The sequence below is a fragment of the Lepisosteus oculatus genome, chromosome 10 (genome assembly GCF_040954835.1).
Source record: "Lepisosteus oculatus isolate fLepOcu1 chromosome 10, fLepOcu1.hap2, whole genome shotgun sequence".
Taxonomy (NCBI): Eukaryota; Metazoa; Chordata; class Actinopteri; order Semionotiformes; family Lepisosteidae; genus Lepisosteus; species Lepisosteus oculatus.
The window spans coordinates 8,088,941-8,114,593 of record NC_090705.1 but is presented as its reverse complement, the minus strand read 5'-3'; the positions used below and the strand labels follow the sequence as shown (position 1 = coordinate 8,114,593).

Genomic DNA, 25,653 nt, shown 5'->3' with positions numbered 1-25,653 from the left:
AAGCAAAAAGACCCATTTCAATCAAGCAAAGCTCAACATTGTGAACAAGTTCCTGTGTCAACGTATGATTGTCACTAAGCACCTGACACACAAAATACAAAGAAAGTGACTGAGCCTCAACCGTCGGCTCATGTTTATTCTGAGTTGGGCCAGGTCTTCAGAGAAAGCTTCCCAACATTGGACAGAAATGACCGTGAAAAAATGATCCCAGGGTTCTCGGGTAGCTCAGCTAGTACAGGCACTTGCCCGAGTACAGGTTCGGCTGTGATCCAGGCGTTGTGGGTTCGAGTCTGGGCTGCAGCACTAGCCGACTGCGACTGGAAATCCCCCCCTGTGTCTCCCCAACCCCCACTATGGGGGTCTTATGCCCACAGCTGAAATTCCACTGGTGCACAGAGCAGTGATTCCCCCATTTCCAGGCAACCACCTGCTCAGCCTGGTACTCCACCACTTAGCACTGTAACAAGAGTGGAATTGGGGATCAATACTACCTGAATGAAACTTATCTAGCACTTGCCTGGTTCACCAGTGGTTATTCGAGTCTCGCGAAAGATGCTACCCCTCATTCTAACGCAGAGTTCCCCTCCTGCCTTTGTGAGTGCCGCAGTCTCGGTGTTGGTTTTCTGCCTTGGTCTCTTGTTTTGTTCTTCAGACCTGGTTTTGGCTTGACCCTTGTTCCCGATTGCTTCTGGGTGCCAACAATGTGAGAAAGGGAATCCCAACAAAATAGCAATGCGTCAGAAACTGGTGTCACCTTTTTGGCTTAAAAGACAGGAACCCTTGTGAAGGATCGGTTTCAGAAAAGCAGTGTCCCGCCCCCCGAGGAAGATCTGGGTTCATTTCCGAGTGCACTGTGACGGTCAATGTGAGGGACCTAGTGGGAGCAGGATGTACATGCTCTGCTAGCCCCTCCCATTGTAAATATTAGCCTGAAGACAGTTTTGTCTGCTCTTTTACTCAATAAGCCTCTTGTAAGCGTGTGTTGCATCTGTCTTCATTATTACCTGACTGGTGGGGGTGCAAGATTGGACTTTTACCAACAGTTTGTACCCAGGCTGGCAGCAATATTAATGAAATGTTTAACTGGGCAACGATGCCAACCACAGCGCCACTGTACTGCCTCACAGCACTGGGGCCCCGTGCAGAGCTGGTATGGTCTCCCCATGTTCATGTGGATTTCAATTTCACGTTGGTCCCCCAGTTTCCTCCCACACGTCTGGCAACGTCGACCCTGGTGCGAGTGTGTGCCCTGCTATTGACTGGAGACCTGTCCAGGACAGGATCCAGCTCCCCTGTAGCCCCGAACTGGATGAAGCAGTTAGAAAAGGGATGGCTAAATGTTTAACCACTAAAACCCCCTACAACAACACGCATTCACAGAATTGCAGCAAGTGCCAAAGCAAATTATTTACATTTCTTATTAATACTAAATGTGCATTGTGTAGATAAATATGATCAGGTTTAACATTTTTCTTGCTATGGGACTTTCAAAAACATTTTGAATAAATGCTTGAGCTCAGATACAGGCTCATACCGCAATTCAGAGATCCTTTTCAGAGATCAACTTTCTGCACAAATGTTATATTTGCACAGTTAACAATTCACAAATTAATACACCGAGACCTGTGAAGACGATAACATTAAACACCGTGCAGATATGAAGTTTATCAATTTATTTAAACAAATCAACTTAGAAATGTCATTGCATTTAACAAACGCTTGAAACACGTAAACATACTTGTTTTCCATGATCTGGGAACAGGTAGAAACACATCTGCTTAAATTTAGTCATCATTATTGGTTAGGAAAACAACAGAATGATATCATTAATAAGGCAGGTTTTCTGCAGCTATACCAGTATTTTTCCACTGCTATACACTGTGACAAATATGCATAAAGGTAGTTACCAGACAGTGCCACAGGTCAGTACCGTATAGCGACACACCATCCTTTCTCGTTCTCTTCAAAGCGTCAGAAACAAAACCATCCCGGAGCTTTGTTTCGGTGACAGCCGTAACCTTAGGTTGGCATTGGCATATGTGGTCCTTTTCAAAAGCTAGTAAGTTTGGTAAAGGCTATTTACAGTGTACATGTCACAGCATGAACTAGTATTAAAAAAAAAATGAAAAGAAAACCTGCCAATCTAAATTTGTATATCACACAGTGTCCATCAATGGCAATCAGGTCCAAAAACACATTTTGTTTTAAAAAATACAGTTTAGGATTAGACCACCCCCCACCCCCACCTCAGCCCTGAAAAGACCTGATGAAACAAAAATCCTACTTGCAGTGAACAGATCTAAAGGTACATCCTACATACTACAGCTTAAGGCAATAGAATTTCATTCCTGATACTGTTAAAGCTGTCCCTAAAGACCTCCTTCCTGTCTGCCTATGTTACATCACATATTGCACTCGATATGTTGCTTCCTTCAAGCAGTAAAAAAAAAAAGGGAATGAAAGACATACATTCTAGAATATTCTTCTAAGAATAAGAATAAAAACACTTGAAGGTACATTAACCTGCAGCACAGCGCACTCACAGTAATCTCAATTTGTAGAAAAGGCCTATATTACTTTACAAATGGCTTGGCTTTTTCTATGGCAAAGAGGTTACAAGAAAAAGAAAACTGAAGACAATATAATGGTAGCATCAGAAATGATAACATTAAGAGGTTGGGGCACGATGCAGTACAGTATGGAAAATAGGCAGAAAAACACACTAATCAAATATCTTAGTGTAATACACTAAGAAACATCCCCAGAAAGAGATATTCCTTAATCGCAGGCATTGATTAGAATTAGCCAGCTACATGCTGGATACACATTTCTTTGCCTTCTATTTCCTAAGTGAGGAACTTCACATTTTGACTGCTTTTATGTCCGAGTTGCTTGACTAGAACTTATCGCCTTATCATGTGCAATATGTGAAGTGTAAAAAAAAAAAGGGTAGGCCTATGGTAGCAACTTGAGGATTTGTTCTCCTTTGTAGTCTTTATTTCACTGCAAATACTAGTCGTACAATAACGTAATTTTTTAGGGTTAATGGACGTACATCACCCAAAACTATTTTAATGTAAATTAAAAAAAAAAATTGACCTTGTGCCCAACCAGATATCATTTTTAATGGTTTACACCTCCTGGAAATCCTCACCTGCAGCATTGCTTGCAGCACACAGATGTTAGATGCAATTCATGAGTCCTGGTTGGCTCAGGACAAAGCTGGTCAGGACTACAGTTCAATTCTGAATGTTATAAAAGTACAGTCAAAATTTGTAGAAAATTCTGTACACTTTCAAATTATTGCATAAACATGAATTTCTTCAAAATCATTTTGCATATTATTCATCTCTACTCAGGTTCCAACTCATGTTTCCCGTCTCGCCTTCTTCTTCTTCTTGACTTGCTTTGGTGACTCCCAGTTCTCTTCCGGTTTTTCTGAAAGGAAACCGGGAGAAGTGTTAAGATAGAAGATCAGCAGCACTATTGTCGACCATCTTAATGTGGCCAATTACTGTCCCCTGTGTGATCGGTTTGACAGACAGCTTTGCTTTAAAAGCATAAAAGCTGTTTCAGAAACAAGTAAAGCAATTTGAAAAGTACTGCCTTTCACTAGAACTGAAATTACTTACTCAACAAGATGCTTTTTGCTACTATGCATCATTTCTGTAAATACCAGAAAACACTATTTGACAATGCAAATTAAATCTGCCATTCTAAAGATATTACTCAAAAAAAGGAAAATCAACATATCATAACTTTCCCTAGTTTTTATGACCAATGATGTGCTAAATAAAAAAAAAGTAAAATACACAAACTGTACTCTTATGGTCCTCTTATTGAGCACAGAATTTAGTCGTTAATCCTGTGAATCCCAAACAGATACAACTGCCTGCTTTCCTCTTCTGTAAAATAAATCACTGCCCTACTGTACATCTTAAGTCATGAGTTACAGGTGTGTGTAATATAAATCCAAAAATGCCAACATCGCTTTTTAAGAAGCAACTTGCAACAAATATTAATGAAAGACATTAAAGAAATTTCTCTTTGAGAAACTGTTTTCATTTCACATCCTTTAATAACACTATTTATTATAATTTAATATGTACCCTGTGAGATGCATCCTAACCTCTTATGAATACATGGCTATCTGTAAAGCAAGCAAATATTTTTGCTTAAATATTTAAAATATTATTTGAAAGGCTTCTAAGATACCTATTTTTATTTAAATGGAAGAACCTCAAATACCATCACATGACACCTCAATTCAAACTGAGCTACAAAATTTTAATCCATAGTACCACTTGACAACAAAAACTATAGAAGCATCTTCTTCCTACGAACACTTCAGGTCAGCCTCATAAGATGTAACAGCACTGAAAATATGGAGAGACCGCAAGCAAAACAAAAGCATTTCTTCATGATCTGCAGCACCTTAATGATGTCTGGTAGGCAGTATGGTCTTGGTATAGTCTGAGGTTCGCTGCTTAATAGAGCAAATATTCCTCCCCTCCTCATCCACAGAATGTTTCTACAGTCCGCTGTCTGTTGTACCATGTAAGATGCCTCCTTACAATGATATGTAGAAGAGGAGAAAAAAACTGGATGGACAGCATTGAGGAAAAAAAATAATTGGACCGCAAGCCATCTTTCAAACACTGTTCTTAAAATGAGTTGTAAATGATGAGACTTTTTCTTAAAAAAGACAAATCGAGGGAAGGTTACTACTAATTTCAGACTCAAAAATGGACCCTTGCAGTTTTCTGGAATATAACTGGCAGTCACATCCACAGAGTGATACCTTTTCAGGCACTGCAACGGTCTATGGAAAGCCAAGGCCAGCTGTGTTTAATACGACAACAATCATTCTTTTCATAAAAGACTATGTGAAACCAACTCAAACAAATTAAATCCTGTTTAATTTTGAAACCGCGACTGCAGTCACTCAGATTTCCTCCAATTAGTCGCAAGACAGTAAAAGTTAAAAAAAAAACTCTATTATCACAGCTTCTGGCTGCAAGTCACAACACAGCAGAGGCAAAAGCCCATCTGGATGAGAAGGCACTGAAGGAGTGTGTTTGATCCATTAAGGCATGTTCACTCAAAAACTTGATTTGCCATTCATCCAAACCAAGGAAACATCTGTGAATAATCACCAGGCTTCAGGCCACTTCCTCCACACCTATAAATCACTAAAACATAACCTGTCTGCTTAACGACACTCAGCATGGGGAAGAAATATCATCCGGACTGAGGAGGAAGGCCCTGCTGAAACCTCATCTCCAGCCGCAACATAACATTCAAGAAACAGAAGCAACCCCCCTTTTCCAAAGCGATGCGTCAACCCGGGTTCTAAAGGCAGGTCTATTGTCTGTTTTTAAATGGCCAGCTTCTGACGATAAAGGGCTCCGGTCACACTCCCCCCCCCGCCCCACTTAAAGAAAAAACCCTAAACCAACAGCCGGCGCGGCAGGTGCCCCGGCGACTCACTCTGTGAAGGTGGAGGCACGCTGTTCTGTTTCGCAGTGGGAACTGCAGGCTCTGGGCCCGACGGCCTCTGTGGCACTTGTGAAGGGGTCTTCTGGGAAACCCTCTCCTGCACGGGAGCGGACAGCGGGGTCACTGCGGGAACAGCCCGCTCCGTCCGGACCTGAAGAGCACAACGGCACAGCGTCATCGTCACCCGTTCATATATCCCACAGCACCATGGCTATAGTGTCAGCCTTTTCACCAGAGCTGCTCTTCCGCCCGTTTTAAATTCCAGCCCCTCACCATCTCTTTACAAACCTTTCGCTTACTTGTCTTAATACATCACACAGCATTTTTGTTTTAACCATATAAGCCTGCCGAAGTTTAACTTCCAGAAACGTGTTACTCTGGCTGGATTAAAATCTTAAAGGTGCAGAAAAAAAAAAATCAAAATAAACTTTTCACCATGTCTCTTTGTTCTGAGTTATGATGTAAAACTGAAATTGGAAAGGGGCTGGAAGTTTCAGACGTCATGTTGATTAACCATTCCTGACTGACCATGATGCGCGTGAGATACCACTGCAGGGATATATCTCGCCACACAGGAGATGAAGTGGCTCAACCTGTTGATTGTAAGGCCTGGCGAAAATCAATGAAGAAAAAAAAAGTACCAATGTGCCCCATTTATCAAATAAGAACAACAGCTCCCTGCCTTCACTAAGTTGGAACAGCACCTCAGGTGAACTGACCAGCAGTAGAACCAAGTGCTCTTTAGAGACGAACAAGGGTTTTGTGTAGACCACCCTGGTGGCCCACATCCAGGTCTAGAGCGTCTGGCTCTGCACATAACTGTTGTGGACAACAGATGTCTAAATGTCTAGAACGAAGCTGTTCAAGAATGGGACAGTTATGCTGAGGATGCCCTTACTTGCGAGGCTTGAGCCTTATTGAACGTTTATGGGATGAAATGTTGCATCTAGGGCTCAGAGAGCAGCAAACGGAGACATGCTGGTCCTGGCTCTTTGAGAAGAAAGAAGTACAGAACTCACACAGGACAGCGTCTGTAGCCTGGTGCTACGCATGAGCCACAGATGTACAGTTGGTACTGCTGTGACCACACACAACTGTGGTCCATGTGGGTCCAAATGCCCCAGTATAGTGACGGGGACATTATACTGTAAAACAGGCGCCGTCCTTCGGATGAGACATGAAACCGAGGTCCTGACCCTCTGTGGCCATTAAAAATCCCAGGGCGTTTCTCGAAAAGAGTAGGGGTGTAACCCCGGCGTCCTGGCCAAATTTCCCCATTGGCCTTTATCAATCATGGCCTCCTAATAATCCCCCTCTATGAACTGGCTACATTACTCTGCTCTCCTCCCCACTGATATCTGATGTGTGGTGAGTGTTCTGGCGCACTATGGCTGCCGTCGCATCAGCCAGGTGGATGCTGCACATTGGTGGTGGTGGAGGGGAGTCCCCATTACCTGTAAAGCGCTTTGAGTGGAGTGTCCAGAAAAGCGCTATATAAGTGTAAGCAATTATTATTATTATAACTAGCCTAATGATTTTCACAGCAAACCCCCTGCTGATGAGAATTTTAATATACAGCTTATATTTACCTGTGTCACGTTTGTGCAATACGATATCAGTGCACCTGCTATAAGAAAGTGCCCATTTTCCCCAATGAGCCCGTGTGAATAGGCTGTAGTTGTACATGTGGCGTTTCTTTTGGTGCTCAGCACGCCTGGTCTCTCTCCTGCACGCGGACGGCGGCCGCACTGACCTCCGCAGGCTTGCTCGATGCCGTTTTGGCAGACGGGTCACTCTCCTGTTCGCGTCGGGCAGGCTTGGCACCAGCCTCGCTTTCGGCCCAGGATTCCTTTTCTTGCTCTTCCGTTTCCTTCCAATTCAGAAAATGCAACAGGAAGGACTTTTTAAAACTCAGCTTTGCTACAGTTGCTCGGCAATATACACGCCTGTGTGCAGAGAATGCTGGGAAACGGCTGCACATGACACCCTGGCTAAAGTCACAGAGTCAGACTGGGACCCTGCTGAGGTTTTACAAGGCATCAGAGAGGCGTGTCACACTGATCACTCTGGCCTTAAAACGTGCACACCTAAAGCACAAAATCTTGCAAAACTACAGATTCTTATACGGTAACTTTTCAACAATACTTGAAGGGCAGCGTTGGCTTCTTCTCCTTGTTTCTTCTTCTTCTTCTTTTTCTTCTTCGACTTGCCACCACCAGCAGCAGCAGAGTCCACCTTCTCCTTCTCCTCATCTGATACCTAACACACAGCAGCAAAGTCAAAAGGCTCTGTAAGCACAGGGCGATCTTCTGCAACACGCGCTATAAAGCACAAGCCAGCCTAAAGACCGAGCTTCAGAAACGACATTTCTGTCAGAGAATCACTGAGAAAAGATGAAGTATCTGCAAAAATAAGTCCACCGATACATGTACATGCAGCGTATTATCCTGACTTAGGAAAAAAAGCAAACAACCGAATCGTAATGCGCCCTCAAATACTGTACAATACTTGTGTCCCTTTAACCTTACATTCAAGAACTTCTGCTTGAGCTATTCAAGAACTTCTGCCATTCATAAGGATTTTCATTCATAACAGTCCCGAAACTGGCAGATAATTAAGAGTTGAAAGTTCAGTACGGTTTAGGAAGGCAAAAGTAAGAAAGCATGGCAATTCTGAGCTCCCTGAGCTCAGCTGAACTTTAAAGAAAGATATATTGAGAACAGCAGCTAAGAGGCAAGAGCTTCCAGAGGAGAGGCGACGATCCTGCCACTTCATTCGCAACAAAAATAACTCTAAACTGGTTAATTAATCCTATCAGGCAATGATGCAGATTTACTCAGACTTGACATCCTGGTGTGCGACAGTGTGAGCTCAACACTTCTACACACACGCATGGCTAAGCCACTGACCTTCTGCAGCTCGGTCTCCGGCTCCTGGGGCTGGGCAGGAGTCTGGGCCTCCGGCTCCTCCTCATAGTTCCCCCAGAGCTCCGCGGGAGCGTTCCAGTCTGAGGTGGGGTCCACCGAGGAAAGCCCATCTACAGAGCAACCACACAGCGGTTTCAGCAGCAGGTGCAGATGGGTGTTTCACCCAGCTGACAAAGGCTGTATTCCCAAGTTTCTCTCCCTTCGCTTCACATAACAGCTTTTCTTCCTCCTTCGTGGATAAGCTGGCATGGGCTAGATAAGGGAAACTATTTCTGCCGTGGATTCCTGCAGCGATCGAGACGGCGGGTGTTCTAGAAACACGTGAATACCAACACGCCAGGCTGCATCACAATTACAGAACTGTCTCAACATCGATGACGACTTGCTCGCTTGCGCGCACCAGAACCTGCTGAACGCGTGGCGCAAGTCGGTTAGAAGACCTTCGCGAAAAAAGAGCTCAAAAGACAATTTGCATCCACAAATGCAACACAATCAAACAGCACATTAAAAAGTTGAGACACCAGATATTTGAAAAAGAAATGAAATTAATGACACGTTTCAACACAGCGTTATATTTTGTGTCATTTGACATCTCTTACTTAAGCCAGACCACTCATCCGCCACTTTATGTTGGCCACCATCCCACTGCAGGTCAGCGTTAGTCTGGGATCCTGGTTCTGCACCTATAAAACAAAAGAGAGCACATTGTCTTGCATGACAACGGAAGTTTCTCCATCTCAAAAACTGCATTTCAAATGGATGCTACCCCTTTATCAATTAAATTGCAATCAATTAATGCAATTAGCAATGCATTATAAAGACTAAACTCACAAGTCACATGAAATCCTCACGAGTACCACAAGTTTCCTGCAATGACGTATCCACAAGCAGGCAGACTCATGTGAACGAGTGAACAACACCATCTACTGGTGCACAGGCGGAATTACACTATGCAGTTTGAAGTGACCAAACTAATCCATGGACTATTTTTCTTTTGAAGAGAATGAAACACTTCACAGCAGCGGTATAATATGGTGCGATACCACTAAGCAGAACAGAAACTACTGAGTTTCAAATCCAGTAATTCCACAAAACTACTTAATCTGTAACCTGCTAAGAAAAACATTTGCCATGCAAAAAACGTGTGTGAACTGTTATGTATGGATTATATTCTGCTACACTGAACACAGGTCAATGAAGCAAGATTAATTCAAACACGTATATTATTACAGAAGGTGGTGGGATGACAACAGATGCTGAACATGCACTGAAATGTGCATTAAAACAGAGACTTAAAATGTGCATTTTCCTAGGTTTATCATCTATTTCACAATTTTTCACTCCTGGTCCATTAGAGCACTGTGTCTAGGTGCAGGTCACCCCGAACGCTGAATGGCTTCATTCAAATGAACTGTTCACTGAGTTCTCTATTGCCCATGTTTACAAGTTAGCAGTGATTGAGAATGAAAAATTACCCATAACTGCAGGTGGGCTGTGGCCCTCCATCACCAGGAGGGTGTGCAAAAGAGCAAAGTAAAGTAGAAAAATCTGGTGTACCCCCTTTTCTGTCTGTCCTGAGCATTTGCTCTTAGCTCAGGTAAAAAAAACCAACAGCTTTTAGTTTAAGAATTCAGTTTTTGCCATTATGGAGTCAAAATTCAAATAGCGCTACATTTAAGAAAATAATATTCATCTGAGATGCAAAACACCTATTTCAATGTGTACATTTAAATTTGTCTTATTATCAGTCGATTAAGTCGATGCTTGGCATCGCAGACATCTGCAGAAACTTTTTTTTTGGCACTGCAAGCTCTTCCTGTAGTGAAGGCAGGCAGACTATGGACTCGGATTCGATACAGATTCACACCGGAAGGGTACTTTTCCAAAATAGGAAGTGATATTGGAAACTGGGAGACTTTTCATACCAGTAACAGCAGGAGTTAAGCCAAGAGCGGTGAAAGACGAGGGATTCAGATCTGGCTTCTTCATTCTTGCATCTACTGTGGTCCATGAACCTGCGAAAGATTATTACAGCATTTGAGGATGTATCTGCGTGCGGGCAGCCAGAACAAGGAGCGAACAATGCGCATTACATTGCTATTTCTAGTGAACTGTGTTTATGTTGGGGAAAACTTCTCAGCTAAACCTAGTATTTTCTTTTTTTTGTACAAAATCTTCCAGTACTGTACTCGGAAACTTCAGACACAGGCCAGAAGAACGCGCGTGAGCCGCAGAGGTACCTTCTGTGCCCTGGCCCCATGCCGCGGGCTCCAGGCTCCTCCTGGGAGGTGCTTCCGAGGCGCTGCTCCAGGTCTCCCCGTTGACGCCCGACAGCTGAGCCGGCAGCTTCATGGCCATGTCATTCCAGCCGCCCCCGTTGACCGCCGGCGCCTCGGTCCAGCTGGCCGACACTGCGCGACAGACACCGCGCGAGCTCGTTAAACACTGCGCCGCAGTCTTCCCCGACGTGTATTGGCTAGACTCGATATTCGGGGCTGAGCAAGTGCATAGCTGAAACGAGAGCAGGGTTCTCCGTCCCCGATCCCAGAGGGCCCCAGTCCAGTGAGTGTTATACTGTAGGTCACCGGTTCTTAAGGACTGACACCTAAGCTACTGATAATTCAATCTAGGAATGTGTTCCATTAGGAGAACTCTGGTACTAAGTCCTAAATAATGTCTAAATTACTTAACATTTCGATCCATCCACTTTCTAACTGCTTCTTGCAATTGAGGATCACAGGGAGCCAAAGCCTATCCCAGGAAGCAACGGGTGAAGGCAGGATACACACAAACACATGCTCATACTGCAGCCAGTTTTTCCCAGAAGCCAATTATCCTACCAGTAAGTTTTGGGATTGTGTGAGGAAACCAGCCCATCCAAAGGAAACCCATGCAAACACAGGAGAACATACAAACTCCACACAGATAGCACCCCAGGGCTGGAATTGAACCCAGGGCCCCAGCACTGCGGGACAGCAATGCTAACCTTGAAAATTGGCAACAGAATTATTCCATACCTTTAGAAATTGATCATTTAATACTGACCTACATAACCTGCCGGACTGGGACTCCACAGGACAGCTGCCTTTAATGTATCTTTAAGATTAAATGGGGAAATGAAAGTCTCTTCACTACTTTATACAGCCTCTACTGAATATACCAGTGAATAGACTTTCATTTCCCCATTTAATCTTAAAGATACATTAAAGGCAGCTGGATCAATGAACATTAAAACAGCATTCTATGAACATGCTTGTGAACACGACCTACATCTTAAAATTAAAATGCACCCCCCCTCTACAGTAGCAACAATTTCTACATTTAGTAGAAAGTTCCTTACCCTGAGATATGACAGCATCTTTCCCGGGCTTGTTACGATGCAGATCACCTGAGAAAAGAGGTGATATTACAAAAAAATGACTGTAGGGAGGCAGTCAGGTGTGAATGTTCAAGATGTAATATTAAATGGACTAAATGACGTGTCGTCAAACGGTTACATTCCTTTCACACAAATACACATATTATTCTATTTACAATGACTCCAAGTGAAAAAGGGTTCTCCTAACCAAAAAGCTGAAATCAACTAGCAAGCAGATTTTTTTTCACAGTTCATTTCTGCCTTTACAAAGGCCAGGTGTCAAATTTAGCAGCTGGGGTTCAGTCTTGGGGGGGGGGGGGGTCTGTGTGTTTATGTGGGATCTTCCACGTCCTCATCAAGACACAGTAAGGAAGAAATAAAAAGAGCAAACAAAGTTAGAGCTCAAAGGGAAGAATTTCAATCCAGGATCCAGGGAAACTACTGTATACTCAACCACTATGCACTAGTAGGACCTCAACAAGACTGTGTTCCAGTTTGGTTACCATATTACAAAATGCACATTATAGCCATAGAAAACGTTCAAGGAAGAACATCAAAAACGATTCCTGGTTTCAAGAGCCTGACATTTAAAGACAGGTTAGAGGAACTAAAACCCTTCAGTGTACAAGGAAGGAGAGCCAAGTGTAAAAAACTATGGGCAGAAACAGGCTCAACCCAGGGGACCACTTCCACGCTTGGAGCAAAAACAAGCACACGGGGACGCTGCTGTTATCCACTCAGGTGTCCCCATGTTCCCTGTTGTGTGCGACGAGCACCAGTCTCACCGCTCGGCAGTGCCTGTTTATCACGCACAGTTCATCACATGGGCTAAATAACAGTTTTAAGCCACCGGTATATCTGAGCAACACTTCCTCTTAGCGGTCCATCCACCCTCCAATCAGAAACAGAGGTGGTGAGGAACCCAACAGCTCAGTTAACACAGATTCATTACTTGTGTGCTTGGAGCAAGCTTCTTCAACAAGCACACATCAAAACCTGAGGTACCAAGCGTTTTAAACTACTGGGAAAGAAATTCTACCACATACCGGTTGTGTTTCATTGTCTATCTACGGTATTAAAAAACATTTTCCAACATTTGAACGTCCTTTGATGCCGATTTGGGGGGGTAGAAGTAAACATATGCTGGAATGAGACAGCAGCGCACCCCTGGTACACAGGTGGCTTTATTTACAGAAGCCCCAGGGTGGCTCGGAAAACACATGGGGCCATGTGCTACTCAGCACAAGTCTCCGACAGAGAATCGAACGCCTCCCAGCGGCCGTGCTGCAATTCGGCTCATTTCACAGACCGTTCGACAAACGCAGCTGCAGAAGCCCAGACACAGGCCCTCTCTCTCAAAACACAAGTGACCAGATGAAGAGCATTTGACAAGAACAAAGACCCTGATCACAGGGTATTTAGGATTACTCGTTTAAGAACCTAAGAAGGGTTACAAGTGAGAAGAGGACATTCGTCCCATCTGGCCCATTCGGCAGTTAGTCATTCATCCACGGATCTCAGCTAGCTGTGTCTAGAAAGGAACTCTTGGTCCATAATCCCACAATCTTTCTATATTCTATACATAGCATTTCTGCTTGAAATATTTATACACACCTCTACACAGCGGTAAATGTAACTTACAAAGCACAAGCACCCATTTAGGCACTCAGAGGATATATTGAGCGACTTACTGCATTTAATAGTTCCTCCTATCCCCAAGTAGCAGAGCATTTTTCCATGGGAATCTTATACTCCCTAGTGAGTGACCACAAAGAAAAACAACTTGTCTCAGGTGGGCAAGAAACTACAAGGCTTCCAATCCCCACAAGTTATGTTATACAGCTACAAGCACCAGTATCACATGAACTGGAGCAGCGTTTCCAGCACGTCTCATCAAACCTGACCCCAGTCCATTTCACCAGCCTCTTAGCATCCACAGTCCGCACCATGCAAACATCTGTGCATTTTAGTGGATCTCCAAATCGCGAGTATGAAATAATAGTCTCACAATCTATGCTGCATTCTTAATGAAAATCTCCAGCCCTTGGCTGCAGCTGCTCGTTTTAGTACGTGTCCACCCACCCATTTTCTCACTGCTTTATCCCGTTCAGGCTGAGCTGGAGTCTGGTCCTGCAAGCCCCAGGCACGAGGCCGGATACACCCTGGACAGGAGGGAAGTCCACAGCGGGACACACACGCTCACACCAGCTTGTCTTTGGAACGTGGGAGGAAACCGGAGCATCCGGAGGAGACCCGGGCAAACATACAAACTCCCCACAGACAGCACCCCAGGAATTGAACCACTAACACCCCACCCCTCTTTAGGACATACCAAGCCCAGACTCTACCAAGCTGCCTTTCCTCCAAGCTACGGGACCAGAAGCGCTGACGTGCCCCCCCCCCCCCCCCAGCCGGACCCCCTACCTTTGCTCTTCCTGGCGGCGGGCGGAGCGGGGGCGAGGGCGGCGGGCTGCTCCGCGGGCGGGCTGGCGGGGGCCGCCTCCCCGGGGCTGCCGGAGTCCTCGGTCAGCCCCTTGTCCCTCCGGCGCTGCTGCCTCTTCTCCCGGTTACTCACTTTGGTCTCCCAGGTGCCTGAACGAGAGCGAGGAGCCAGATCGGAGACGGGGAGGGGGGGCTCAAGTTCTCGGCTCCCGTCTTGGGGGAACCGGAGCGGACAAGCAGCTCCCCGGGCGAGGAGACCATCCTTCCCTGAAGGAACGGGGCAGAGGGGGTCTCTCTGCGGCCCGCTTACAGTCACAGGAGCATTACCGTGACCACAGGAAAGATTACAAACGAGAGGGAATCCAGCATATCCAGCTGGTTGGGTCATTAGCAGCTAACTACGGAGCGGTAGTTAGGGCGGAGCGGTGGCACTGTGGCTAAGGATCTGCGCCTGTGGCTGGAAGGTTGCCAGTTGGTCTCCCGTGGCCGGCAGATTAATCCTACTCCGTTCAGCCCCGGAGCAAGGCCCTTAACCCCAGCTGCTCCGGGGGCGCCTTATAAATGGCTGACCCTGCGCTCTGACCCCAAGCTTCTCTCTCCCCGTCTGTGTGCCTGTGAGAGCAAGCTGGGGTATGCGGAAAGAAATTCCTAACGCACGAGATTGTAAATGGCCAATAAAGTGATCTTATCCGAGCCGAGGATCTCATTCAGTCCTTCCTTAACGGGAGTCAGGGTTTAAGCTTCAACAATAAGGCGGGGCACTAAGCTTTTTCCACACTACCGCAACTCTTTATACAAAGAACCGCCTCTCGTCCTCATAGCTCCTGCGTGTGACCTCCGACTTGTGTTTCACTGTTCATTCTAAAAGACGTCCTCTGGGCGGACTCTGTCCGAGGCTATGAGGATGAGTCCTTGTCTGAGACTAAAATGGTTCGGCTCTTCAAGCCTTTAAGGAGGAACTGCGGCACTTGGATTGATGCTAGGGAAAAAGCCAGTACTTTACCATTACTCCTTTACCTGGAGCAATAAGGATCATGTGCTTTTTTTTTTCCCTTTCCATTTACCACACACCTGCTCATATTCAACAGCCTCTGAATTCACAAAGGTGAAACGATACCTTCATCCGGTTCTTTTCCATCCGCCGAAGAAGCATTCTGCGCCTGCTTTGCTTCAGCTTTTGGCTTCTTCTTGTTCTTCTTCGTCTAGAAAGCAAGAAAGAGCGGGTCTCCGAGATATGAGCGACGGAAACGCACAAGAGCCACTAAACGCACTGCTTTGCACATCAAATGACCGTCGGGATGCAGATGCAGAGCCACATTCTGTCCAGGGTGGAAAAACGTGCCGACTCTCTTTTCGTCAGAAACCGGTCAGCGAGAGGGGTTTCAGCTTTTCCCAGAACAAAAGCGCCCTCTGTCTCCTCATCAGCTCGTGAAAGGCACTACGGGGTCCGTTCCCTGTCCGCTGGTCGCTCGGACAGCTCGGCAGGGGACTGGCCTCACGCGCACGTCCAGTCCGCAACCTGACACGGCCAGCTGGCGCCGCCAGGCCCTTTCCATGAGATCAGGGGCAGGCACCCCCCCACCACCACCACCACCCCTACACCCACAGTTGTCAACGCCTAAAATATCGACAAATCAGCAGGTCGCGTTTTTCCTTGCTTTATTCCAGAAGGGAAGGAGAAAACCGACCCTTGCGCTCGCAGCACGGCAGGACTGCTGCCGCTTAGAAAGTCTGCGGACTTGGGCTGCCAGTCTAGAAAGCGACCTCGACGGCACCGCAAACACACCTTTTCGGTCTTCACCTCTGCCGCCTGTTTCAAGACGTCTTCTGCCGCGGCTTTGACATCATCTTCCTGCAGCTCAACAATTGTGCGTCCGTTCGGCTGGGCTTTCTGCGGGACACAGGAAACACACGCAGACGAACTCTCAGCATGGGCGACAAGAAAGTGCACATTTACTGCCACATGTATGGCAGTACAAGTACATAAGTACGCAGAAAGCAGCACCGCTTTAATTTTCTAGTGAACACGTCAGTACAGAAGGATCAGCGGATTTATATTAGGTGTCGCTGCATTTATAAGGTGCAGCTCTTTTGTATTTTTGCGTTTAGCAATTCCACACAACATCCTTGATAAAATATTCAACCTCCCCGTTTACAATCACATCCGATTAACACGTAGCAAACGGTAAAAGGGGGCAGGAAGTTAAGCGATACTTGCGAGAAGGATTACGTGGATTTCGAGAGAGCACTGACGTAATAGAGCGTAATCTTTGTACTTCACAGAGCTACAATGTGCCCAGCGAAGTCCGGTGCCTTTTTAATAAAGCCTTTTAAAAACGTGTCTGTAAAACAGACACAAGTGCGTAACACAACGTAAAATAAAATCAAGTTTATTATTACGTGTTTTTTTGTGCTAAAGTTCGTTTTTCCCCAACTGTTATTGGGATGCAATGCAAACCCCATTTACAGCTAAACAAATGCATTCGTTTACCTACAACAATCTATGTATGCAAAACATTTCCACCTACTTTCGGCCTCACGGAGAGGTCGCCAGAAACTGCCCCTTCGCCATTTTTCATTCAAACAAGAAATGGCCTGCCATAAACTATTCCCCAACTGATATAAAATGCACACATATATGCACCTATTCCGCCGTGCACGCTCCTTGGATTCTCGTTTTGAGCAAAACGCTATAAAAAGTTGCACAGTCACATTTCAGCGCCGACAACTTCGGCTCAGTTGTCCGTGCAAGAACGATCGTGACGTCGTGCCCAAGCGCAGGCTGTACCGAAGGCGATCTCGTTACCTTATCAACAGGTTTCTTTTTGTTCCTCTTCTTCTGCTCCTCGGGCTTGCCCGCCTTGGCCGCCGCGGCCTTTGCGCCCTGGCTGGTCGGCTCGGCCGCTCTGGCCCCTCGCTTCCTGCCCCCGACGAGCCCGGCGCAGGCCGCGGCCCACACGGCCGCGACCCCCAGCAGCCCGAGGAAGGCCGTGAGCAGCAGTAGCACCCACGACGGGTACAGCTCCGGCTTCAGACCCAGGTCCACCCCGAGCTCGGAGCGGAGCAGGCCCAGGCCGGAGGACAGCAACTCCCGCAGGCGGCTGGATATCTCCTCGGCCTGCCTAGTCGCCACCTCCTGCCAGCTCGCTGCCATCTTTTACACTGAACACTGACAGACAGTCGTGGGGCAGAGACCAGCGACGGGGGGGGGGAGGGGTTCAGTTTGACAGCATCCCCCTTTACCGAAGGCAACAGAAAAACCACCGAGACCGTACCTAACCGTCAGCTCCCTGATTCTTTAACGATTTAAAGTTTCATCACCGGCTTTTCGTTGTTCTTAGCGACGGCGGTGACGGTGTTATTACGGTTCCCGTACGCGGCGCTCCCTCCCTTTCGCGACTCCCAGGATCTGGCGATGAAGCGAAAGTTGCTCCGTGTCAGTCCAAAGCCCCAGCGAGGCCCGGACTCCCTCCTGCAGATTAGTGCAACGTCACCATTAAAATGGAAGGGATGCGATTTAAAAAAAAAAAAGGAGGTGGAGGGGGGATCCTGGGTAGGTTTCGGGTGAGCTGGTCTCTGAGGGGGAAATTGCCCGGACTCGCCTGCAGGAAAAAGAGATAAGAGACGGACACGCGTCGCCTGCTGGAGAGAGTGTGGCGAGATTTCCTGCGTGGTAAAACGAAACCAAGATGGTAATAATAATAGTTTTTTTTTTAAAAAAAAAATCAAAACGTGTTTAAAAATAGTTCGTGTGTAAACCTTCAAATACCGAAGCGAAGAAAATGAACGCGTCTAATTGCGTCAAATAAATGATAAGGCGTTATTATCCGGCGGAAGCCCCGGTGCTACACGATGCCCGTCATTACATTTTTTTTTTCCAGCCGTCCGCAAATGTCCAGAGTCGGACGACAGTGGTCTTTAAAGCGACAGGTTAAGTTTAAGCTAACTTTTAACAGTAAACGATTGTTTCGTTTATAGACGGTTTGCCTTGGTCTTCGCATTGGAGTGAAGATTTTAACAGTAACCAGGATCTAAAGACGAACTGTTTAACAGTTACTGAAAGCATTTCCTAATGTTACAAGACGATATAAACAAGGCATATCAGCCTACTGTAATGCCAACATTGACTCCAGCCCGAAAGTAAGAATGCAGTTTTTACATTTTTTAGTGGACTAAATTCAGACCCCTCAGTATAAACCATGACCCAGTAGTGGATGTCATGTCATTTTCCTCCTGTACTGATATTTTTACATGACATGACAGTGATAAGTGCAGTACACAAGACACAGTATTTTAGGTCACATATATATAAAAAAAGCATTAGCTTTATTGTTTTCCTATATTTTGTGACAGTCGATGAGAGGTCTGTGCAGACTTGCAAGAACAATTCAGACTGATGCAGGGTTAAGCTCAGGGTCTAGCTCTCTGCAGCCCTATAAGGATAAAGTGATTACTGAATTGAAAATGGATGCATATTCAAGCTATATAAGCTAAAGATATATATATATATCCTGATCTCAATGTTATAGTTTTGACAAATCATATTTTACACTTTATTATCAGTATGTTCTTTTGTTGTATCAGTGGCCATTAGTAAAACAAAATCAGAGCTACTGACCAATTTGACTTTTCTTCTGGTGGCCAGAGCAGAGAAGCTACTGCATAATAATATGTCTTCTTTAAAGCAAAAAAGACATCGGCTTACACTAATACTGGATTTCCTCAATGATGGTAGTGCAGAAACTAACAATTTACCAGGAACCATGAACAGTTTCCCAAATTACAATTTCCAAATGTTTTCATAGACCTTTAACTTTAAGACATAAAATTAATCTTTTGATCAATTATTTATGTTTAGATTTTTTTTAAATGAATATATTTCTTAGACCTCTCTCTTACAAATATTTTTGATATTGAAACTTTTAAGGCTAGGAAAAATGTCAAACAGCCGATTAAGATATTTTAGCAAATTTATTGATTAATCAGTAGTACAGGGGACAGTTCACTACTGAAAACGTCTTGCATATGACAAAATACTTCTGTATACTATGCACACTGTATACTGTATGACTGCAAACTCACTGAAGTATATTGAACATTTGTGGTTCATCATAGCTCCAGGGTTATAAGGAGAAATACGATACTGTTAATCAGATAAGAATCCACATTTTCAAAACAGATGGCCAAATATCAGCAAATGGTTACCATTACCAATATCTGGCACTTCTATAAAATGTGGCTGTGGAGTCGAGACCTGATATTGTACCTCAGAGCTTAGCTTACATGTAGGGAAAGGGGATTACTTCACAGCCTCTGCATTCAGTTGTTTGAAAGCTATACTGCAACACTGTCAGTACGAGGTGTCATTCATGACTGGTATCAACGGAACACTGGTCAAGAGAGAAAATACCTGCTAAAAAAATATTTCTGCTTTCCTGCATGAACGTGTGAAGGTTACATAAAAGGCTTTATTATGCAACACTCCTTTTGGGTCACCCGCCCAGCAAAGACCAAACAGACAAGTTCTTTATCTGGCCAATGACCTTTATGTTTAAAATTATTTTCTTAAGATGAACGCAAAACTCAAATGCAAAATGAAAGTGATCAAAATAACTAAACGACCCCAAAGTAATTTTAAAAGTCTGCATCCAGAGTAAAGCTGCAGTCCACTGTGTTTGACATGACGCCCAGCCTCTGGTACTCTGCCACTCGTTTCTCAAAGAAATTGGTTTTCCCCTCCAGGGAGATGGACTCCATAAAATCAAATGGGTTTTCTGCTTCATATATCTAAAAGAATCAGACACAACATACAAAACATAAGATATGGAAAGAGCATCAATTTTATCTTTTTAAACCTTGTCTTTCCTACATGTCAACATATCTACTTCATTTTCCTCATGCCTATATGCTGAGACCCGGCATTAAAAACGCAAACTATGAGTCTGGGGTTGAACAGGACCAACTGCTTCCCAGTAAATTTGATATATTTTTTCTTTTAATTTGAGACATTTCGGACAAAATCGCAGTTCAAAAACATATCACACATAAAAAAACTAAAGACATTTTTGTATCATTTTTAAAACAAATCTGACAGTGTTAGAATAATTAAAAGAAAGACATGTTCACTGTAAAGGGTAACTTGCACTTTCATACTACACTCATACAGTCTTACCTTGGACAGCCCCAGATCTGTCAGTAACCTGTCAGCCACAAACTCAATATACTGCTTCATTAAGGTGCAGTTCATTCCAATGAGCTTCACTGGTAAAGCCTCTGTCAGAAACTCCTTCAAAGACAGAAAACGTACTGTACTGTAGCACTAAGCTCTTTAAAGCTCAAGCGTATGGTGATTATGTTACATCATGGTTTTTGAATATATCAAACGTAGCTGCTTGACACTGGAAAAGAGTGGTTTGTGAATTTGTTTCAAATGAAATATTGTAGCTCTGAAATCACATTGTAATCAGTTACATCTCTCTTGTAATAGCACTTATGCCTGAGGTATATTTTTAATTCTATCAATGTAACTGAGTCAACAGCTGTGTTCTCCAATTTCTTCTCCTTTTTGCGTTTGAAGCGCATGTTGATGTGGTGCTTGAAAGGGGGTGATTAGTTCATTTCAGCACTGTGCTGCTGGCAGATTGTCTGTTTACCTGCTCAATACTGACTGCGGTGGCGATGATATCCCTCACCCTCTCTTCTGAAGGCTTCCTCACAAGGTAGCTGTACATCAGACAGGCAAAATTACAGTGCAGCCCCTGGTTGGAAATTAGTGAAATGTTCACTTGCTCATGCATCGCAGAGAGACGGACAGATCAGAAAATGACTGCAAGACAGCTCTCGAAGTATTTCTCCTCCCACACACCGCCAGGATATATTTTGAAACAAAATATTTTCAGTTTGTAGTGTGAACTCAACACCCTCAGGACCTCTGTCCACCAATGTGATTACAGCAGCCTCTCTCTGTGCTGGCAGACTACCTGCTAGAACACCATGGGGGATTGGACACTGTTTTTAGCTTTGTGCATCATAGCTGAAGTTGCTTGCTGGCTCCTGTGGCTAATGTGTAATCCCAAAACACACACGACTCTGTTCTTATCATTGCTTTTGGGTTTTACCTCATCTCTGCTGATAAGCTCATTGGAATAGGTCAGTCCTGGCATGAGACCCCTCTTCTTCAGCCAGTAAATAGCAGCGAAAGAGCCGGAGAAAAAGATACCTTCTACTGCAGCAAAGGCCACAATCCTCTCTCCTGCAGAGAAGAAAATGCTGCATAAATGTTCAATGTTTAGGTTTGGAAACTAAGGGGGGAAAAATCACGTCACGGAGGTGCAGTTTGTGGGATATTGTTTGCCATTGCTTCTCCTCACTGAAGTGGGAACTGTGGCACTGCAGCTAATTCTAACGAGCAGGTACTGCAAGATGCACTGCTCCTCAGATGAGGCACAATGAAATGTAGAACTGGACAGCTGGATTGCTTTTGCAACTGTCATCTGATTCCAGTATTTACTTTGTGTAATGATGTCACCCAGTGCAGAATCATTGACCCTTCACTGTGATGTCCTTCTAAAGTTGGAATACGCTTTTCTTCATACGATTCTGTCGCTGTCTGAGCTCTTCATGCTACTTCTTTAGAAGCCAATGAGAGCTGTAAGTGTTGACTTGATTATAGAAGTGTCTACCTCTTAAACATTACTGTCAACTTACCAAAACTATCACTTGAATTGTTGCCAGCCATGCATTAAACAGACCTTACCAAAAGTAGCTTTTGTGTCAGATATCCACTGTAAAGCCCAGTCTGCCTTCCTTTTTATGCTGGGCATAGTTTGAATTGCGTTAAACAGATATTCCCTAAAAACAGAGAAAATACGCATTTATTTCAGAGTAAACAGACTTTAAGAAAAAGCATAGACAAACAAACGGACCTACTGTAGTCTTGTCAAGTCCGATGTAAATATATATGCAGACCTACCATGATAGCAGGCTATCAGGTACATGTGACTGCAATTGTTCGTTTTAAACTGACCACACAGATTTGTCATTTTGCAGTGAATTGGGCACAAGCCCTTGTCCTGCTGATGAAAAGCCCTGTGAGCTGCCTGCCCTGTGCATAAGACAGACTTACAGTCTCTTGGTGGAAACGGCAGGCTATCTGACCAGCATGGCTGTGCAAATGGTAAAAAAATGATGATGTAGTAAAATCTAGAAAATAATATAATCTATATATATAACTATATTACATATTATAATATAATCTTCACAGACACACCCCTGTGGGAGGCGCTCTCAAACACAGATGTGTCTTTTATAAGTCCGTTCTTACAAGTGACTCTGAATACCAGCCCACGCCCTGTTACTCTCTTCGCCTCATCAAGACAAGAGGTCTCTGCTTAAATACTCACCAGCAGGGTCTCGTGCTAAGGAACATGGTTCTGGGACAATCCAGTAAAGTCTTTTGGGAAAGTACTGAGAACCGTTACATTCCAGCATCTGAGACCGGCTGATTGCTCAAGTCCATCCCCACACCTCACATGTGTTGGCGGCTTCAGGAGAGTGAGCCAACAGGGCCCAGCCTGATGCTTACCTCTCCTTCAGGTCCCGGATGTAGGTGTTAATGAGCATGCCGTACATCTCAGAGTGCACGTTCTCGATGAGGATCTGGAAACCGTAAAAACATCGGGCCTCGGGGACCTGCACCTCCTGGCTGAATCGCTGGACCTGAGAAACACCGCAAACCAGGTTTCACTTCATTATTTGCACTAAACCTCCACACACAAGGTTGTTGAGAGTGTTGGTTGTTCTCTGTGAACTTTGTACACACTTTCCCTGCGAAAGATTCAATGTTTTAGAAGGTGGACATTTAGAACTGGTTTGAACTGGATTGGAAGACTGCTGGACACAAGGGCTGCTATGTAATTCTATACCGTCATATAGGAATGCCTGCTAGGAACCTAAGTAACCAATTGTATTAAAAGAAGATATCTTCAGCAAATAGGGAAGGAGGAAGATGTGCGTGATTTTGGAACACTGCCAATCCTGTAAGCAGAGGGAAGCGTGATAGATAATAGAAAACTATTTAAGGACTGTTCTAGTTTGATTACTTTGAGAAAATTACACCGAGCAGTTCTGTGTGTTTTGCTCCTATGTGCATGAAATAAAAACTTCTTTTCACTTCTGAGATGGACTCCTGACTGTCTTTTAAGGGGAAGCGGGAAAAAATTTCTCCAAGAGCAATAACATCTGAATGGGAATCCCAGTTTTGTGATGACGTGATAGTTCCATACATTCTGGGATAGAATAACATTTAACATCACAGTGTTTACTTTTGGATGTACACATCTGTGTAAAAGAGACAAGAGAAATGTTACTTCTTGTGATCATTTTTCCCTCCCATCCCCATCTGTGGGACTCCCCTAAATACTTCTACCTAAAGACCCATAAGATATGTCTAACACAATGGACCCCCTGTCAACAAGGCCTTAACTGGACCAGCAGTCCCAAAACGGAGGCTCTGCTTACAAGGTTCTCGTTGACGATTCCATCGCTAGCAGCAAAGAAAGCTAAGACGTGGGAGATGAAGTGCCTTTCTTCGGGCTTCAGTCTGTCCCAGTGAGCCAGGTCCTTCGACAAATCAACCTGCACAGATTGATCACAAGCCGGCCTCGTTAACACATTCGCCAAAGGATCGCAAAGTAATGTTTACACTCTGTCATTTACTCCAGCTGTACAGAGGTCCTTTGCCCCAGCCTGAACCAGTGATTGGAAACACTCAGCTCCAAGCCTTCTGGAATTGCACACAGAACAAATTATTCCACTCTGCATGGCCTTGCTCGCCAACTAACTGAACTCCAGGGCCCAGAATAACAGAGTTCAGATTCAGGCACGGGAGGTACAGCATTGCAGCCTCCAGTACTGGGGCCCTGGGTGCAATTCCTGGAGTGTCATCTGTGTGACACTCCACTCCACACATCTGTGTGACATTTGTATGTTCTCCCCATGTTCGCATGGGTTTCTTCTCCAAGACATCCTGGTAGGTTAAATGTCGTCTGGAAAAACTGGCCCTGGTGTGTGTGTGTGTGTGTGTGTGTGTGTGTGTGTTGCAATGGCGCCTGTTACTTGTCGGGACAGGCTCCAGCTCACTCTCCAGTCTGTGCTGGATAAAGAGGTTTAGAAATTGGAGGATTGAACATCTACAGTAGGTATGACAGAGGTATGTGTACTAGACCCCCTTTTCCTCACTAACATGCCAAAAAATCCCCAATGTCCAAAGGACCTTTCCTATTTCACAACAAACGCAACAATTTCGAGAAAAAACAACCCCAATATTTGTGTAAGAATATGTCAATTCACCATCATGTTATTTATAGCCACGACAGAACTGACCTCTTCGACAGTCCAGAATGACGCCTGTGCCTGTTTATACATCTTCCAAATGTCAGGGTACTGAATGGGGAAAATGACAAACCGGAGCGGGTTCTCTCTGAGAAGAGGTTCGCATTCGGCTCCTGACCTGTCCTCTTCCGTCGTCTCTGCGAACCCATTCTAGGAAAATGACCATAATTAATTAAATATATTTTTAATTTTTATTATCACCAATAATTATAATAATAATCATCATCATCACCTTGCGTTCAAGACCACAGTAACACTTAATGGGAAAAAAAGGTATTTTTTTCTGATTTCATCATTTCAATATTCAGGCAGTTTATTTATGAAAGAAGACAAATTCTAATACTTTAAGCAGACATTTATCTTTTTTTTCTTTCATGAGATGTTTGGCAATCTGTTCTAATGACTTTTCGTCTACACCTAAGACGAACGTGAGCACTACCAGAGCATTTTGATGACGTCTACATTATGATTACGCTAAATACAATGGACGATTTGCCATGGATGTCGAAGGCATTTAAATTCGTCATATCTGCTGAAGTACGCCGTTGCCAGTTTTAACTCGTTTTTTAAATACCGTTTTGGTTCTAATATAGACTACGCATATTAAACGTGTTTGTTTCGTTTTTTATGATAAACAAACATACCGACATCTTACTAACTACATTTATTCTGTAAAGCAAGGTATACGTAACTAACACGCCTTTTCCAACGTATTTCTATTTTTTTAATCTAAATGTCCATGTTAAATATTTACATAACATAGACTCAGATTGAAGACTTGATGAACTGTAATATCTTAAACCATCAACGTACTGCTCTCGGTCTCTGCATTCATTCTTTATTAGCCCCAAAAATACTTTTATTTGATGAATAGCCTGTTTTTACCTCGCTTTTTTGGAGACCAGACTGTGAATTCAGATAGTCCATCGCAAGATCGGGTTCCAACAGAAACAACTAAAGCTGGATCAGCATTTGTTACAACCTGTCTTGTAGAAACACTACAGTGAAACGTGCACTAATGCTCAAAATATGCGA

At 44.3% G+C, this 25,653-nt stretch overlaps 2 protein-coding genes across 2 annotated transcripts; both read right to left on the bottom strand.

Moving 5' to 3' along the window:
- Positions 1-1,658: 1,658 nt before the first annotated feature.
- On the bottom strand, positions 1,659-17,921 carry mtdha (metadherin a). Its single transcript, XM_069194826.1, has 13 exons — positions 17,033-17,921; positions 16,013-16,117; positions 15,344-15,428; positions 14,209-14,376; positions 11,767-11,814; positions 10,667-10,837; positions 10,352-10,441; positions 9,026-9,109; positions 8,409-8,536; positions 7,645-7,758; positions 7,253-7,369; positions 5,491-5,650; positions 1,659-3,438 (listed from the first exon to the last, which is right to left on the bottom strand). The coding sequence occupies exons 1-13, from the start codon at positions 17,378-17,380 to the stop codon at positions 3,368-3,370; spliced, it is 1,689 nt and encodes a 562-aa protein (XP_069050927.1). The 5' UTR covers positions 17,381-17,921; the 3' UTR covers positions 1,659-3,367.
- Positions 17,922-19,178: 1,257 nt separating this feature from the next.
- Positions 19,179-25,653, bottom strand: rrm2b (ribonucleotide reductase M2 b). The gene is made up of 9 exons (XM_015358072.2): positions 25,504-25,653; positions 24,610-24,768; positions 23,746-23,862; positions 22,811-22,944; positions 21,983-22,077; positions 21,345-21,478; positions 20,880-20,984; positions 20,399-20,512; positions 19,179-20,013 (listed from the first exon to the last, which is right to left on the bottom strand). Exons 1-9 carry the CDS (start codon positions 25,543-25,545, stop codon positions 19,861-19,863), a joined length of 1,053 nt encoding a protein of 350 aa, XP_015213558.1. The 5' UTR covers positions 25,546-25,653; the 3' UTR covers positions 19,179-19,860.